This window comes from Heptranchias perlo, chromosome 3 (genome assembly GCF_035084215.1).
Source record: "Heptranchias perlo isolate sHepPer1 chromosome 3, sHepPer1.hap1, whole genome shotgun sequence".
NCBI classification, from domain to species: domain Eukaryota; kingdom Metazoa; phylum Chordata; class Chondrichthyes; order Hexanchiformes; family Hexanchidae; genus Heptranchias; species Heptranchias perlo.
Window position 1 is genome coordinate 67,236,136 of NC_090327.1, and position 15,966 is coordinate 67,252,101.

Here is a 15,966-nt window from a genome sequence, read left to right on the forward strand (position 1 = left end):
GCATATTAGACTATGTAAAAGCTTATTTACCAATACCAGAAGGGCACTGCCTCTCATAGATTCCCTAATGTGCTGAGTCATGCAGCAATTGTGTATTACATTTACCAACTCTCACTCTAAACCACTTAAATTTTTAATTCTTTGCTGGTGATTTTAATTTCCCCCAGTGGAAAACTGTCTTATCCTTTTTCTGAAAGCTCATTAACAAACAGATGATTAAAAAAAATGTCACCTGTTTCATTCCCATTATTTGAGGTGGAGGCAGAAAACAGAGTAATACAGAAAAGGAAAAATTCTGGCAGTTTCAGCTTATCTCTCAGTTTTCTGCTAATTTTAACATGCAGCTCTGCCATCGTCATCATTAAAGAACCGTGGAAACCTACTCCCCAATGGTCTAACATTAGAAGGACTAGCCACATTGCGTTACAACTACTCAACAGTATAAAATCAAATTGTGGATTTTAGAAATGGTTTTCTAAACATGGGGGCAACCGAGTGTAATGTATCCAAGTTTGCTGGCGATACAAAGCTGGTTGGGAAAGTAAACTGTGAGGTGGACACAAAGAGGCTGTAAAGGAATATAGGCAGGTTAAGTGAGTGGGCAAAAAGGTGGCAGAAGGAGTATAATGTGGGGAAATGTGAAATTATCCACTTTGGTAGGAAGAATAGAAAAGCAGAATATTTTTTAAAAGGGGAGAGACTAAGAAATGTTGGTAGTCAAAGGGATTTGGGTGTCCTTGTACACAAATCACAAAGTTAACATGCAGTACAGCATATAATACGGAGGGCAAATGGTATGTTAGCCTTTATTACAAGGGGGTTGGAGTTAAGAGCAAGAGTGTGTAGTCTTCCTGCAATTATATAGGGCTCTGATGAGCCCACACCTGGAGTACTGTGTACAGTTTTGGTCTCCTTACCTAAGGAAGGATAGACTTGCCTTAGAGGGGGTGCAACAAAGGTTCACTAGATTGATTCCTGGGATGAGAGGGTTGTCCTACGAGGAGAGATTGAGTAGAATGGGCCTATATTTTCGGGAGTTTAGAAGAATGAGAGGAGATTTCATTGAAACATATAAAATTGTTAGAGGGCTTAACAGGATAGATGCTAAGAGGCTGTTTCCCCTGGCTGGAGAGCCTAGAACTAGGGGTCATAGTCTCAAGATAAGAGGTCGGCCATTGAGGACCGATATGAAGAAACATTTCTTCACTCAGAGGGTTGTGAATCTTTGGAATTCTCTATCACAGAGGGCTGTGGATGCTCAGTCGTTGAACATAAGAAAATAAGAAGTAGGAGCAGGAGTAGGCCATAGATTCACAACCTTCTGAATGAATTAATTCCTCCTCAACTCAGTCCCTTATCCTGTGACTATGCCCCTTAGTTATAGACTCTCCAGCCAGGGGAAACAACCTCTCAGCATCTACCCTGTCAATCCCCCTCACAATCTTATATGTTTCAATGAGATCACCTCTCATTCTTGTAAACTTCAGAGAACATAGGCCCATCCTTCTCAATCTCTCCTCTTAGGTCAACCTTCTCATCCCAGGAATCAATCTAATGAACCTTCGTTGCACTGTCTCTAAGGCAAGTATATCCTTCCTTAGATAAGGTATCCAAAACTGTACACAGTAGTCCAGGTGAGGTCTTACCAAAGTCCTGTACAATTGTAGTAAGAATTCTTTACTTGTGTACTCCAACCCTCTTGCAATAAAGGCCAATGTGCCATTTGCCTTCCCAATTGCTTGCTGTACCTGCATGCTAACTTTTGTGCTTCTTGTACGAGGACACCCAAATATCTCTGAACACCAACATTTAATAGTTTCCCACCTTTAAAAAATATTCTGCTTTTCTATTCTTCCTACCAAAGTGAATAACCTCACACTTCCTACTTTATACTCCATCTGCCACCTTCTTGCCCACTCACTTAACATGCCTATATCCCTTTGCAGACTCCTTGTGTCTCCCTCATAACTTACTTTCCCACCTAGCTTTGTATCTTCAGCAAACTTGGATACATTACACTCCGTCCCTTCATCTAAGTCTTTAATCTGAATTGTAAATAGTTGAGGCCCAAGTATTGATCCTTGCGGCACCCCACTAGTTACAGCCTGCCAATCTGAACATGACCTGTTTATCCCTACTCTCTGTTTTCTGTCCGTTAACCAACCCTCTATCCATGCTAATATATTACCCCCAACCCCATGAGCCCTAATCTTGTGTAACAGCCTTTTATGTGGCACCTTATCGAATGCCTTTTGAAAATCCAAATATACTACATCCACTGGTTCTCCTTTATCTACCCTGCTAGTTACATCCTAAAAAAACTCTTAATAAATTTGTCAAACACGATTTCCCTTTCATAAAGCCATGTTGACTCTGCCTAATCATATTATGATTTTCTAAGTTCCCTGTTACCACATCCTTAATAATGGATTCCAGCATTTTTCCGATGACTGATGTCAGGCTAACTGGCCTATGTTTCCCTGTTTTCTCTCTCCCTCCTTTATTGAACAGAGATGTTACATTTGCTACCTTCCAATCCACGGGGACCATTCTAGAATCTAGGGAATTTTGGAAGATCACAAACAATGCATGCACTATCTCTGCAGCCACCTCTTTTAGAATCCTAGGATGAAGGCCATCAGGTCCAGGGGATTTGTCAGCTTTTAGTCCCATTAGTTTCTCCAGTACTTTTTCTCTACTGATATTAATTACTTTAACGTAGAAACATCGAAACTAGGAGCAGGAATAGGCCATTCGGCCCTTCAAGCCTGCTCCACCATTCAAAGTGATCATGGCTGATCCTCTATCTCAATACCATATTCCTGCTCTCTCCCCATAACCCCATGATGCCTTTTGTGTCCAGAAATCTATCTAACTCCTTCTTAAATATATTCAATGACTTGGCCTCCACAGCCTTCCGCAAGTTCGCCACCCTCTGAGTGAAGAAATTTCTCATCTCAGTCCTAAATGTCCTACCCCGTATCCTGAGACTGTGACCACTCGTTCTGAACTCCCCAGCCAGGGGAAGCATCCTCCCTGCATCCAGTCTGTCTAGCCCTGTCAGAATTTTATGTTTCAATGAGATCCCCTCTCATTCTTCTAAACTCGGATGAATATAGGCCGAGTCGACCCAATCTCTCCTCATACAACAGTCCTGCCACTCCAGGGATCAGTCTGGTGAACCTTCGCTGAACTCCCTCTATGGCGAGTGTATCCTTTCTTAGGTAAGGAGACCAAAACTGCACACAATACTCCAGGTGTGGTCTCACCAAGGCCCTGTATAACTGCAGTAAGACATCCTTGCTCCTATACTCAAATCCTCTTGCAATGAAGGCCAACATACCATCCTTCCTAACTGCTTGCTGCACCTGCATGTTTGCTTTCAGTGACTGGTGTACAAGGACACCCAGGTCCCTTTGTACATCAACATTCCCCAATCTATTACCATTTAAATAACATTCTGCCTTTCTATTTTTCCTTCCGAAGTGGATAACTTCACATTTATCCACATTATACTGCATCTGCCGTGTATTTGCCCACTCACTCAACTTGTCTAAATTGCCTTGAAGCCTCTTTGCATCCTCCTCACAACTCACGATCCCACATAGTTTTGTGTTGTCAGCAAACTTCAAATATTACATATGGTCCCTTCATCCAAATCATTGATATATATTATGAATAGCTGGGGCCCAAGCACTGATCCCTGCAGTACCCCACTAGTCACCGCCTGCCACCCCGAAAAAGACCCATTTATTCCTACACTCTGTTTCCTGTCTGTTAACCAATTTTCAATCCATGCCAGTATATTACCACCAATTCCATGTGCTTTAATTTTGCACACTAACCTCTTATGTGGGACTTTATCAAAGGACTTCTGAAAATCCAAATAAACCACATCGACTGGTTCTCCCTTATTTATTCTACCAGTTACATCTTCAAAAAACTCCAGTAAGTTTGTCAAACATGATTTCCCTTTCATAAATCCATGTTGACTTTGTCTAATCCCCTTGATATTTTCTAAATGCCCTGTTATCACATCCTTTATAATAGACTCTAGCATTTTCCATACTACTGATGATAGGCTAACTGGTCTGTAGTTCCCTGTTTTCTCTCCCTCCTTTTTTAAATCGTGGCATTACATTTGCCAATGTAATTTCCAATCTGCAGGAAATGTTCCAAAATTTATAGAATTTTGGAAGATGACAACTAATGCATCCACTATTTCCATGGCTACCTCTTTTAGTACTCTGGGATGCAGATTATCAGCCCCTGGGGATTTATCGGCTTTCAGTCCCTTTAATTTCTCCAGCACTATTTTGTTACTAATAATAATTTCCTTTAATTCCTCCTTCTCACCAGTCCCTTGATTCCCTAGCATTTCTGGGAAGTTATTTGTGTCCTCTTCCGTGAAGACAGAACCAAAGTATTTGTTTAATTGCTCTGCCATTTCCCTGTTCCCCATTATAAATTCTCCCGTTTCTGACTGTAAGGGACCTACATTTGTCTTCACTAATCTTTTTCTTTTTACATACTTGTAGAAGCTTTTACAATCCACTTCTATGTTCCTTGCAAGTTTACTCTCATACTCTATTTTTCCCCTCTTAATCAATCTCTTGGTCCTTTTTTGCTGAATTGCAAGTTCCTCATTCCCATTAGCCTCATGGTTCTCTACTATTTCCGGTATGTTTTTTGTGTCTTCTATTGTTGAGTGTATTCAAGACTGAGATTGGACACTAAGGGAATCAAGGGATATGGGAATAGGGTGGGAAAGTGGAGTTGAGGTAGAAGATCAGCCATGATCGCATTGAATGAGGGGCTGTATGGCCTACTCCTGCTCCTATTTTTATGTTCTTATGCCACCGTTTTAAAATTACTGTCACATTTTTATTTCAGCAGTTTCTAAGGTTATAAAAATGAGCCTGTCGCACCTTTATTGCCTGGAACAGAAGCATTACATTTTCCACAAGCTTGAAATTATCAGTATACAGTAGCTCTGAAATGCAAATAATGTTGCAACCCGATACAGATGTCTTGATCATAGCAAGATTAAGTAGCACCAAAAAAAGATGCATTGCAATGATATATTATTTGCATGTGCTTTTGTAATAAAGTATATATGAAAACAGTTGTTTTTATTGATTCTGCAGATCATGTTAATCCTTCTTATCTCGACCCTTGAAGTTCTCCATGATATGGAAAATGCCAAAGTAACGTCCAAGAAGAATTCCAAGTTTCACAGGAACGATACTATTTAAAAACAAAAGAAAGACAACACTGGTGAGCATAATCGTATATTGTTATAGCAACAATTAACAGAGGAAGAAAAATGGTCCTTGACTAGCTTCCTATACCCTTAACAAAACTGGAATTAAAGCAGTACTTGAAATGATTGGATAAAATAATTTTAGCAGGATCTGTCTTTTTTAAATTGAGACCTATTTTAATGGCAATCAGTCTTTAATTTAATCTTCACTTTGACTTTTAAACATATTGGAGTGGTGGCCTAAAAGTTATCACACCGGATTCTGCTACGAGCGGTGAATGAACGGCGCCTGTCGTTCGTTAGATTGCAATTGCCCATAGACTTTCTATGAGCTTTTGCACAGCAAGTTCATGTAAATTAAAGATCCAAAAAGCATGCGCCCTCTACTGGGCATCTGGAACCTGTGTGAACAGGGCAAGTAACTGTGTATCTCCTTAACCAATCAGACTGAACCATCATTAATGAGCAGCACAGAGACTGAGCTAGAAAGCGTAAGTTAGAATAGTGAATTCAATGTCAGATTATGTCCAGAAAGTGAAATAAAGAGGGAAAGAAATATTGGATTAAGTGACAGTTAAATGAGGCAGAAAGGAAAAGTGAGACTTATTTTTACATTTTTTTTAAAATGTCCAACATTAATTAAAAGCTGAAGGAATGAGACTTCACAATTGTAAAAGTTAATTTTCAGTGTCATGGAAGTTGTTTGGCTGTAATTAAGACTTACCACACTGTTAAAATAGTGCTTACATTGGAATAGGCAAGCCCTAACTTTTTTTGGCGAGTTTAATCCGTATCTATCAGGCAAGTACAGGAATTTCACGCCATTCAATACATTTGAACGGGCAGCCATTAAGTGAGATGCCGTTTTCACACAGCTTTTGGAGGAGTATCGCATCTCGTACAGCATCTTCCAAATTTCCACGTTTAACTGCGCATGTGCAGTCGCCGGAAATTGCTGTCTGATTTGCACATGAATAACGGTGAGCCCTGTTAGCCTTACACCATTATTTTTACAACAAAATCCTGCCCATTAGGTTCCCACTAGCTCAGGCACAGACACCTGTGACTTCAATTTATTGTTTAAAAATGTTTTGGTTAAACAAGCGTGTCAGTTTGGCTCAGTAAGTAGCACTCTTGACTTTACATTCAAAAAGTTGTAGGTTAAAGCCCAACTTCAAGACCCAAGCTCATAATCTAGACTGACCCTCCAGTGCAGTATTGAAGGAATGCTGCATTGTCAGAGGTGCTCTCCTTCAAATGAGATATTGAGGCCTGGTCTGCCTGTTAAAGTGGATGATGAAGATCCCAAGTCATTCTTCAAAGAAGAGAAGAAAGTTCTTCAGGTATCCTGGTTAACATTCCTACCTTAACCAAAGACAAATGAACTAGTCATTTATCTGATTCTTTTTTGTGGGATCCCGTTGTACACAAAATTGCAGTTTTATTTGTCTATAATAGCCATTGAATAACATAGTAATTTTTATATGAAGTACTTTTACCTAAAATGTTTCTGAGAAACAGTATACAATCAATATAAATATTAAGTTTTTCTTTCTTAATGGCAGTCAAACATTCTCAGATGACATGGTTAGCTTTTATTAATGTGTTTATTAACATCGCATAATTGCTCAGAGTCATTTGCTCGCATGAAGGGTAAACGCTAACACAGACTGGTTGGGCCGAATGGTTTGCTTAGGTGTTGTAACTTTTATGTATTTCTATGTGCAGAGCCCCTTTGTCTGTTGCAGAATATCCCAAGAGTTTGAGGTGCAGCCAGGAAGATCCTGTGGAGGACCTGAGACAATGATTCTTTCCACTGCTTGGCAGCAGATTGCAGTCTCCCTTTTTGAGTGGGTACTTTTTTGTTGGCTGCAGAGAGTGGAGTTCTGGCTCCTGATCTTTCCTCATTGTCCCTAATGCCTCTGCAATGGATTGACAGAAACTAGAAGACAATTTATCCAAGGAGATCAAAAAATATATAAATATACTGCTATTTAATTGCACCCTGATTCATGATGTGGAATCAGACAGCTGAAAATGCTATTTTGAAAGACAACTATGGACTATGAAATATATCACTATTTTTAGATTTAAGACTTTGGCATTGTGCAGGATAAATTTATGCTTGATGCTTTTTGAAGTATTTTTACTGTACTGGAGACTGCAAGGTAGTAGAGTCTCTAATGTAAATTTACAGATATCCGAGATATATTTCAGTTTTAGGTACAATCTTAAAAAATTTCATGACTGTACTTCAACTCAAATGTAATTTCTCTTCAATGGCATTGTACCATAACAGTGTAGTTTTGCTCTTTGAGCACTGTATTCAATTTTTTCACGAATTGCTTCAGGTCACTGATTCTTTCAGACAATCTTTGGCACTTTGATAAAGCTGGGACACTTTTCACTTCACTATTATCCATGTGCTTGCTCTTCCTCTAGTTAGTGATGTAACATTCACTTGCATGTTATCATTCAATAACGTCCATTAGAATATGTAGACGGCTTTGATGAAGCAATAGATTTGAACAGTGACACACAGACTTTGAGCAACACTAAGTTAAAACATCAATTTGCAGGAATTGCTGCCTTTACATTTGAACATTAATTATGATCCACTACCAGTGTTGTCTCTGATCAGTGGGATGGATGGTCCAATGGCAACTATTAGATCCTGAAAACCTTGAGAGATAGTGGCCTGCATTCTGGTGCCAGAGTCTGCTTGAGATGAGAGTCTGCTGCAGATTTCAATGGAGCTACCACAAACTCTACTGAAGAAGAAAAAATTTCCCCGTGTTACCGCATATGAAGGCTGTAGACACCCGAGTCACATCGTCAGTTGCCGTACATTCCCAGAGACTGACCTCTGGGCCAGCACATTCTCCTTTTCGGGCCACTACCCGTGAATTCTGGGTCCCACAACTACGAAGCCATAAGAAGCCACCTCCTTGGCTTCCGCTGAGAAGGTGGCACATCCTCACCTATTCCCCACTCCTCCAGCTCCTTCATGGCCAATGCACTGCATTCATTGGGTGAATACATGACCTTCAGTCAGTCACAGATATGTTCTTTCACCCCTTTTAGAAGCGAGCGCAAAATGCAAGGGAGAGGGGGAGGACTGGAGAGGGTCCTCCACAAATAGTGCAGTTCACTGATGCAGAGGAGGACACCATGGAGATAAGTGGCACATCTGCGTCCCTCTCGATCCAAGATAGAGAGACTGGGAACTCGCAGATGCCTGGTGACAGAATTTAAACATCTTTCATGCACAAGTTGACTTTATTTCATTGATGACTGAATTATGAGAAGCGTGCTTATCATGATTAGCAAGATTGTTACTTTGCCAATGCCTAATTCATATCACATTCTGTTATCATCCAGGGCCTTCACACCTAGAAGAATGTGGCGAGATCCATTCCTCAGAAGAACTCATTCCTTCTGAGGTGTACCGTCACACAACATACATCTATGCAACAGCGCAGATACTCGCACTTCGGTGAGTCCTGTTAGCCACTTAGTTGACACTGGTGGCAGAGGCAGCTGTGGAGAGTCCGCATTTGAGGGCGCACTCCCCTCCAGGCTCTGCTCAGCTGGACACAGATGTTGAACCCCCGGGGTCATCGTTCAGAATGAGAATGATTGAGGTACAGCTGCCACTTTGCGAGGTACTGGCAAATTTGCTACGCAGGAGAGGATGGAGGAGTCCAACTCCAACAGTTAGTGGAATATTGTCCCAGGTAATTGTGAGAATGTCTGCCATGGAGTGGCCACCTTCATGGCTCACAAATAAGTCCATGCAGGCCATGTCTGCGGCCGTGCAGGTGATGTCTGCTGCCTTAAACAGGATGACAGATACCTTATCCATGGCCTTACAACGCATCACTGATCTTCTCAAAGCTGCTCTCCAGCAGAGTGGTAGGAGTGATGTGGCACTGGAGGGATGATGGCGAAAGGGGACATCGAAGTGGGAACTCCATTCAGAGCGCTTGCACGTCTCACCTGTTGCCGCCCCCCCCCCTCTCCCCGAGTAGTACCCGACATGCTGCCTCCTCTCCGATGGCCGAGTCTGCCCCTGCACCGGTGCAGGTGGAGCAGTCTTTGGAGGGGTCCTCATGGGCTCCAAAACCCAGAGGTCATAGGCCAAAAGCATCTCAGCAGTCAGGGCAGGGATCTGAGCAACCTGCCACTACCTCTGCTGAAGCCACAGGGGATGCACCACGTAGAAGCGGCAGGAACCGTAAGAGAAAGCAATGGTAATTCACCCAGGGTATGCACATGGCTGTTTGAAGAAATGTTACGTTGTGAAGTTTCTTTTTTAAAAAAAAATATCACCACATAAAATTTATTGATTAGCATTACTTCCACATCTTGCCCTGTATTGCATCCCGAGTGCTAACTCGTCCATTCGTTAGCTTCATGAATGCCACTACATGATGGGACCCCTTGGGTGGATGTGCAATGGGTGTATGTGTAGTTGAAGGACTGTTTTGTGTAAAAGGGTTGGGGGGGGGGGGGGGGGGGGTTGTTGGTGGTAATGGCCTGTATTATTTCAATTTTTCCCCCCACTCTGGCTAGGTAAAGCCTTTGAGATATTGGGGCATCTCTGGCATCTTGGGCAGCAATATACACTCTGGTGATGGGTGCCCCATCTTCATAGTGCTCGTCGTCCTCCTCTTCTTCTTCAATGTTCTTATCATCAGAAGATGATTAACGATCACCTTGGTTATCCTCCATCTCTAAACCTCTCTGCTGGGCAATATTGTGCAGGACACAGCAGACCACTATGATTCTCAACATCCTCGCTGGCCAGCACTGAAGGGTGCCTCCAGCCCTATCCAGGCAATTGAAGCACATCTTCAACATGCCGATGGCTTGCTCAATGACATATCTGGTGGTCATATGGCTCTGGTTGTCGCGCTCTTGCGCCTCATTGGTGGGATTCCTCACAGGTGTCATGAGCCAAGTTTGAAGGGGTATCCCATGTCTCTAATGAGCCAGCCCTTAAGTCTGTCTTCTCATAGGAAGAGGTTTGGAATGTTGGACTACTGCAGTATAAAGGCATCATGACAGCTACCAGGGAATGTGACACACACCTGCATGAATCTCTTCTTGTGGTTGCACACCAGCTGAGCATTGATGGAGTGAAATCCCTTGGGGTTGATAAAAACTCCTGGCTCACGTGGTGGTCCTCGGATTTCCACGTGTGTGCAATCGATGACAACCTGTACCTGTAGGAAGCCAGCCTGAGAGACGAAACTGACTGCCCACTCACTCTGGATATTGTCATCATGTGGAAGTTCACATAAGTGGACACCCTGGCAAATAACCTATCCATTAGCTACCGTATACATTTATGTGCAGCCAACAGAGAGACCCTCGGAGATGTCGCCGGTGGCCGACTTGGAGGAGATAGAGGCAAAGAAATTGAGGGCAATGCTGACTTTTACAGCGACAGGTAATGCGTGGCCACCAGGAAGCAGCTTTTCTTCAAGGAGGCTGCAGTTATCTGCGACCACCTGCTGGCTCAATCTAAGCCTGCATCTGCTCTTCAGATAGGTCCAGGAAGCTCAGCCTCTGGCTGTAGACTATCTCACTTGGGTAGTGTCTCCTGCGACCTTGGCCCCTCTGTTGTTCCCCTTTCTCCTTGTTGCGCACCTCTGTCTTGTGCACCTGCAGATCCCAACACAGCACGATGTTGCTGCCGTGGATGGTCATTGTCTTTCTCTACTGATGTCCTCGCGAATAAATCCACTGTGCCCCCCATTCTGATCTTGTCAGTTTGAAAGGGTCTACAGTTCTGAAAAAGCTGTATGAACACAAGAACTCTCTGCCAAAGGGAACTGAGTCACCAGTTATAATCACTGAGCTTTTATTGACATAGGCCAACCTCAATATTAAATTCCCCTGTGAACTGCAGCTCAATCTCTCCTCCATTTCACTGGTGAGATTCACAAGCCTTAGGAACCCCATGCTGGAGGCGTTAAATTTGAAGGTCTCTTAAAATCAATTAGGTCTTCTTAAATTAACGTCTCATAATGACATTAATTGCTCCGGCAACTACCTGCCCGCAATAATTAGGAACCCGCCTCCAGCGAGTGGGTTACTCGCACGCATCGCCGTTAAACCCAGATGTGAATGCGTTGAAGCTGGCGTGTGGTCACAGTGGGAAAATCAGTTATTTTAACTTCCCACAACCCACCAGTTCCTGGGGGTTAAAATCCCCCCCCCCCCCCCAAAGCTGTTTTCTCATCATAATTTGGGGGGGAAAAGAAGGGCGGGATAAACAAAAATGAGGTCAAGTCACTAGGCCCTAATAATGGCCAAGTTAAGCATAGCCCTGGAAGCAGGGCACCTCGATACTGGTGTATGACATGTGGTGTTATAGGAAAGAAACAAAACAATAATTCAGTCACAAAACTAAAAAAGTGCAAACTGCCAAAGAATAGTCAGTCATTCAAGTATTTCAATACAAGTTAATTAGTAGCTACAAATGCTTTATACAAGAGCAACGTAAAAAGAAAAACCCAATATGCTCATTGTAATTTGAATTTTTACTATATGTGCTTATCAAGAAAGGTATTTTCATTTCAACAGGACTATCCTGATAATAGTCAAGAGTAATAAAATATCATAACATGCAGTCTGTCAGAAGGGTAAAATATGGTTGAGAAGTAGGATAAATGTAGAACAGTAAAATGTGAAGAACTTAAGAAAATTGTTTCTTTAAAATAATGGTCCAGGTCTTGCAGGAAAAATAATGGTGTGTTAACGACGCACGCTGTTATTAATGTGCAAATCGGTCAGCAAGTTCTGTGGATTAAGAGATAGGCCATGGGTTGCGAATCTCCACAACTTGCTGGTCGATTTACGCTGCTCCACCATTTGTTTTTGCACAAACAGCATCTCACCCTTAGCCTCCGTGTTATTTTTAAGAACTTGCTGGATTTGTACATTAATCGCCCATTAAACTCGCCACCAAAAGTTAAGTCTTGTAATTAAGAGCATAAGTAATGATGTGATAATTGTTAGTGCAATGCCAATCAACCTCTCTGGCCCAGAATAAGAACAACTTAAAGTATTCAATCTCATTCCTACATGTAGTCAATTGTTGTTAGAGATTTTAAAAATGTCAAATTTAAATTTTTTTTCTTACATTTCCTTTCTGTTTTTTTTCCCCTCTCTCTCTCTCTTTCTTTCCCCTTCTTTATTTCTCTTTCTGTACCCGATTTGACTAATTCACCCACTCTAATTCACCCTCGTTCTCTGTCATTCCTGTTTCTTTCTCAATCTTTAAATCTAATTGGTTAAAAGAGATACACTGTTGGTCCCACCGTTAACTAACGCCACACAGTTATCAATTCACACTTTCGAGCTGAAAAAGGGTGTAGAAAAAAGTCTAACTAACAGCACGCGCAGTGAGATGCCCCACTCCAGCAAGATCCGGCTCAGAGTTACCTTTGGCACTTCAGAGAACTGCAAACAACTTTTTTTTACAAAAAGCTTCATGTTTTGATTTTCTTCATTGATCACAAGAATGGAATTGGGTAAGACCAGCTTATTTAAATTCTTGAGGAAGGGTTGCTGATAACGCTTCCTTCCTTCTTAAGTGTTACCTTGGCTCAAAAGGTTGTGGTTCAAGGGTTGACACTCCAGTGCTGCATTGTTGGAGACGTCTTTTGGATGTGGATATAAAATATCCCATGGCAGCAAGAGGAGCAAGGAGTTCATTTGGTGTCCTCAACCAACATCACTAAAACAGATTATCTGGTCATTCATTCATTTGTTGTTTATGGGTCCTTGTTGTGTGCAAACTGGTTGATATGTTTGCCTATATAACAAGAGACTGCACTTTAAAAGTAACCATTAGTTGTAAAGGATATTAGTACAGCCTGAGAATGTGAAAGATCACTATATAACAGAAAGAATGAACTTACATTGATATAGCATCTCACATGTTCCAAAGCATTTCACAGCCAAGAGATTACTTTTGAAGTGTAGTTATGGTTATCTGAGCAACCTGGCAGCCAATTTGCACACAACAAAGAGTAATGAGCTAATGACCAGATAATATGTTTTAGTAATGTTAGTTGAGGGTTAAATATTGGCCAGCACACTGGGAGAACTCCCCTGCTCTTCTTCGAAAAATGCTATGGGATCTTTTACATCTACCCGAGATGGCAAACGGGACCTTGGTTTAATGTCTCATCTGAAAAATGGCACCTCAGAGTGTAGCACTCTCTCAGTACTGCACTGAAGTATCAGCCTAGATTGAGTGAGACTTGAACCTATGATATTTCAATTCAGAAGCGAGAGTGCTACCATTGAGCCAAAGCTGATGAATTCAAGCTCTTTCTTTCCTTCCCCCACCCAAAAGATGAATGAAGCAAAACTCCATAATATCTAACCTGCTATTCATGCTTAAATGACTACCTTCATTGGCATGGCACATCCAATGTCCAAGAACCTCCTATTCCTAACCAGATAGTCACCCTTAGGGTGTTAAATTAACTCAGCATTAAGTGAATCTGCAAATCTGTTCCATATATCCATTACGCCATGGGAAAACATACTCCTTCTAATCTCAAGCTTGTTTGAGTCTCATCAATTTTGTATTCATATATGCCTTTTTAAAGGGTACTTTGTTTTTAAAATCTGAAACATGTTCTCTCTCAGCTTTCTTCAGTAAAAACAGTTCAATCGCAAGTCTCTCTTAATACCTTAAGAAGTCTGAAGCCTAGAATTATCTTTGTTGTTTTTCTTCGAACCCTCTCCAAAGCATCAATTGCTTATTAAAGCTAGGATACCTACACTTGCATGTAATATTACAAATATGCAAAATAAGAATAGTTTGTTTTTAAAGTATAATCAAACTTTCTATTATACGATTCTCCCTACAACAGCTTTGCATTGACTGAACAATCAATTGCCACATCTAAAATCAGTTTTTCTTCTTTACCTTAGTCATTAAACACTCCTTAATCTAGTGCTCATTTTAAATTTCCTGCTTCAACAAACATAACCTTCAATTTGTATCTACATTAAATCCATGTCATTCTTTAGGCCATCTACTTAATTGGTCCAGATTACTCAATGCCAAAATTCATTCCTGGCTGCATTGTTTAGTGTTAAAACAAATGCTATACAATTCACAAGTACCCTCCTCCATATTATTTAGGAATAGCATGAACAGAAGGGGACCCTTAACAAATCTCTGCAGAATTCTGCTAAATCACTGCCCAAAAAAAAACTCATTTTTTAAAATCACTTATTGTAAAGCCAGTTTCAATCCAGTTAATTTGTTTGCCACTAATTCCATGAACCTTAAACTACTTTATACTTTTAAAAATGTTAGGTTGGGCCAGAGTTTAAAATAATATTGTAAAATTAGTCAGCACAAACATCATAATTTCTTTTTAGAGGCACAGATTTACAAAAAGAAAGACAAAACAGGACAAAGATGAAACAAATATTACACTGAAGGCTATATGTTCTTAAGATATTCATTATGTAGTACACCTAAAGTATTAATTGAACACGTGACTGGTTGACATAAACCCACTAAGCAGAGAGCACTTATGTCTGCAAAGTGACAAATACAATATTTTTCCAGCCACTATACAGAGACAAATGCTGATTTTACTGACTTACACACAGGACATAAATAATGGAGCGCTGAGTTAAACAGTCAGAAAATATTTGCAAAATTAATTTTGTAGCAGGGGTAGGGAGAGAGAAGAGGCAAGTATCTCTAGGCAGTTCTCACAGGTATTTTATTTTCACATTACATTTGTGCCTTTTACATCAGAAGAATTATCAGATACACATATTCAACACAAATCTAGTTAGAGATGAATAGGGAAAATTTAAAAGTCTTCAAATATGTAATTTATGAGGATTTTATTCTTATTTCATAGATCTATAGTGATCTAGTTTGTGATACCAATAATATCCCACTGCCTTTCTTAAAGCATCAAGCCATTGGTGTCTTATTACAATAAAGGTTTAGTGACCAGCTATAACATGTCGACAGGCAATCTGGTCAAATTATTATTGCTTATCAGAATCATCTTTTAAATTTGTTCTCATTATTCACGTTTAGCAAAACCTTTGAAATGTTCCATGCTATCGAAGACACCGATGTATTCTCCCAGAAGAATTGCAGTCTTCACAGGAAAAATGCTAGGAGGACAAACCACACACAACTATGAATGGTGTTTCAAAATTACAATGTTGTTGCTGCAAACCACCAAGCAGCACAAATCAAAGCTTTTTCAAAAATTAATAAATGCTACATAACATTGCAATGCTGGGATTAACTTGTAGTCTTTCTAGTACTTTGAGGCATTAGGAAAGCACTGGAAAGTTGTGCCATTTCTCTGTGCAATATTTACATAGGAGTTCCAACCTTGTGAAAATAACAATTGGTAGTTTCAAGTTTCTAAATGCTATTAAGTTGTATAGGTCTCAAATTAATTGCTGTCACTTCTGAAAATGATATGGACATTCTAAGCCATGGTCAGAAATTGACCATTATCTAATAAAATGAACCGTGCTGAAAAAACAAGGAGCCATTAATTACCTTACAATGTAGTTAGCAACGTCTGAAAAGTAATGGCCAAATATAAAATCTTAATTGTGTTCCACTGATCCATTATTTTTTGTATTAGACTCATTGTAGACATCATAAAATCTACAGGAAGAGG

At 40.6% G+C, this 15,966-nt stretch overlaps 1 protein-coding gene across 2 annotated transcripts in view; it reads right to left on the reverse strand.

Moving 5' to 3' along the window:
• Positions 1-4,896: 4,896 nt before the first annotated feature.
• Positions 4,897-15,966, reverse strand: part of sdr16c5b (short chain dehydrogenase/reductase family 16C, member 5b) — a 50,263-nt gene continuing 39,193 nt past the window's right edge. The window contains exon 6 of one of the 2 annotated variants that reach the window (XM_067980098.1): positions 4,897-5,247. In XM_067980098.1, coding sequence (XP_067836199.1) covers positions 5,154-5,247 — 94 coding nt within the window. In that variant the 3' untranslated portion in view covers positions 4,897-5,153. Of the gene's footprint in view, positions 5,248-15,016; positions 15,443-15,966 lie in introns of those variants that run through there. The other variant, XM_067980097.1, reaches the window with a different exon arrangement.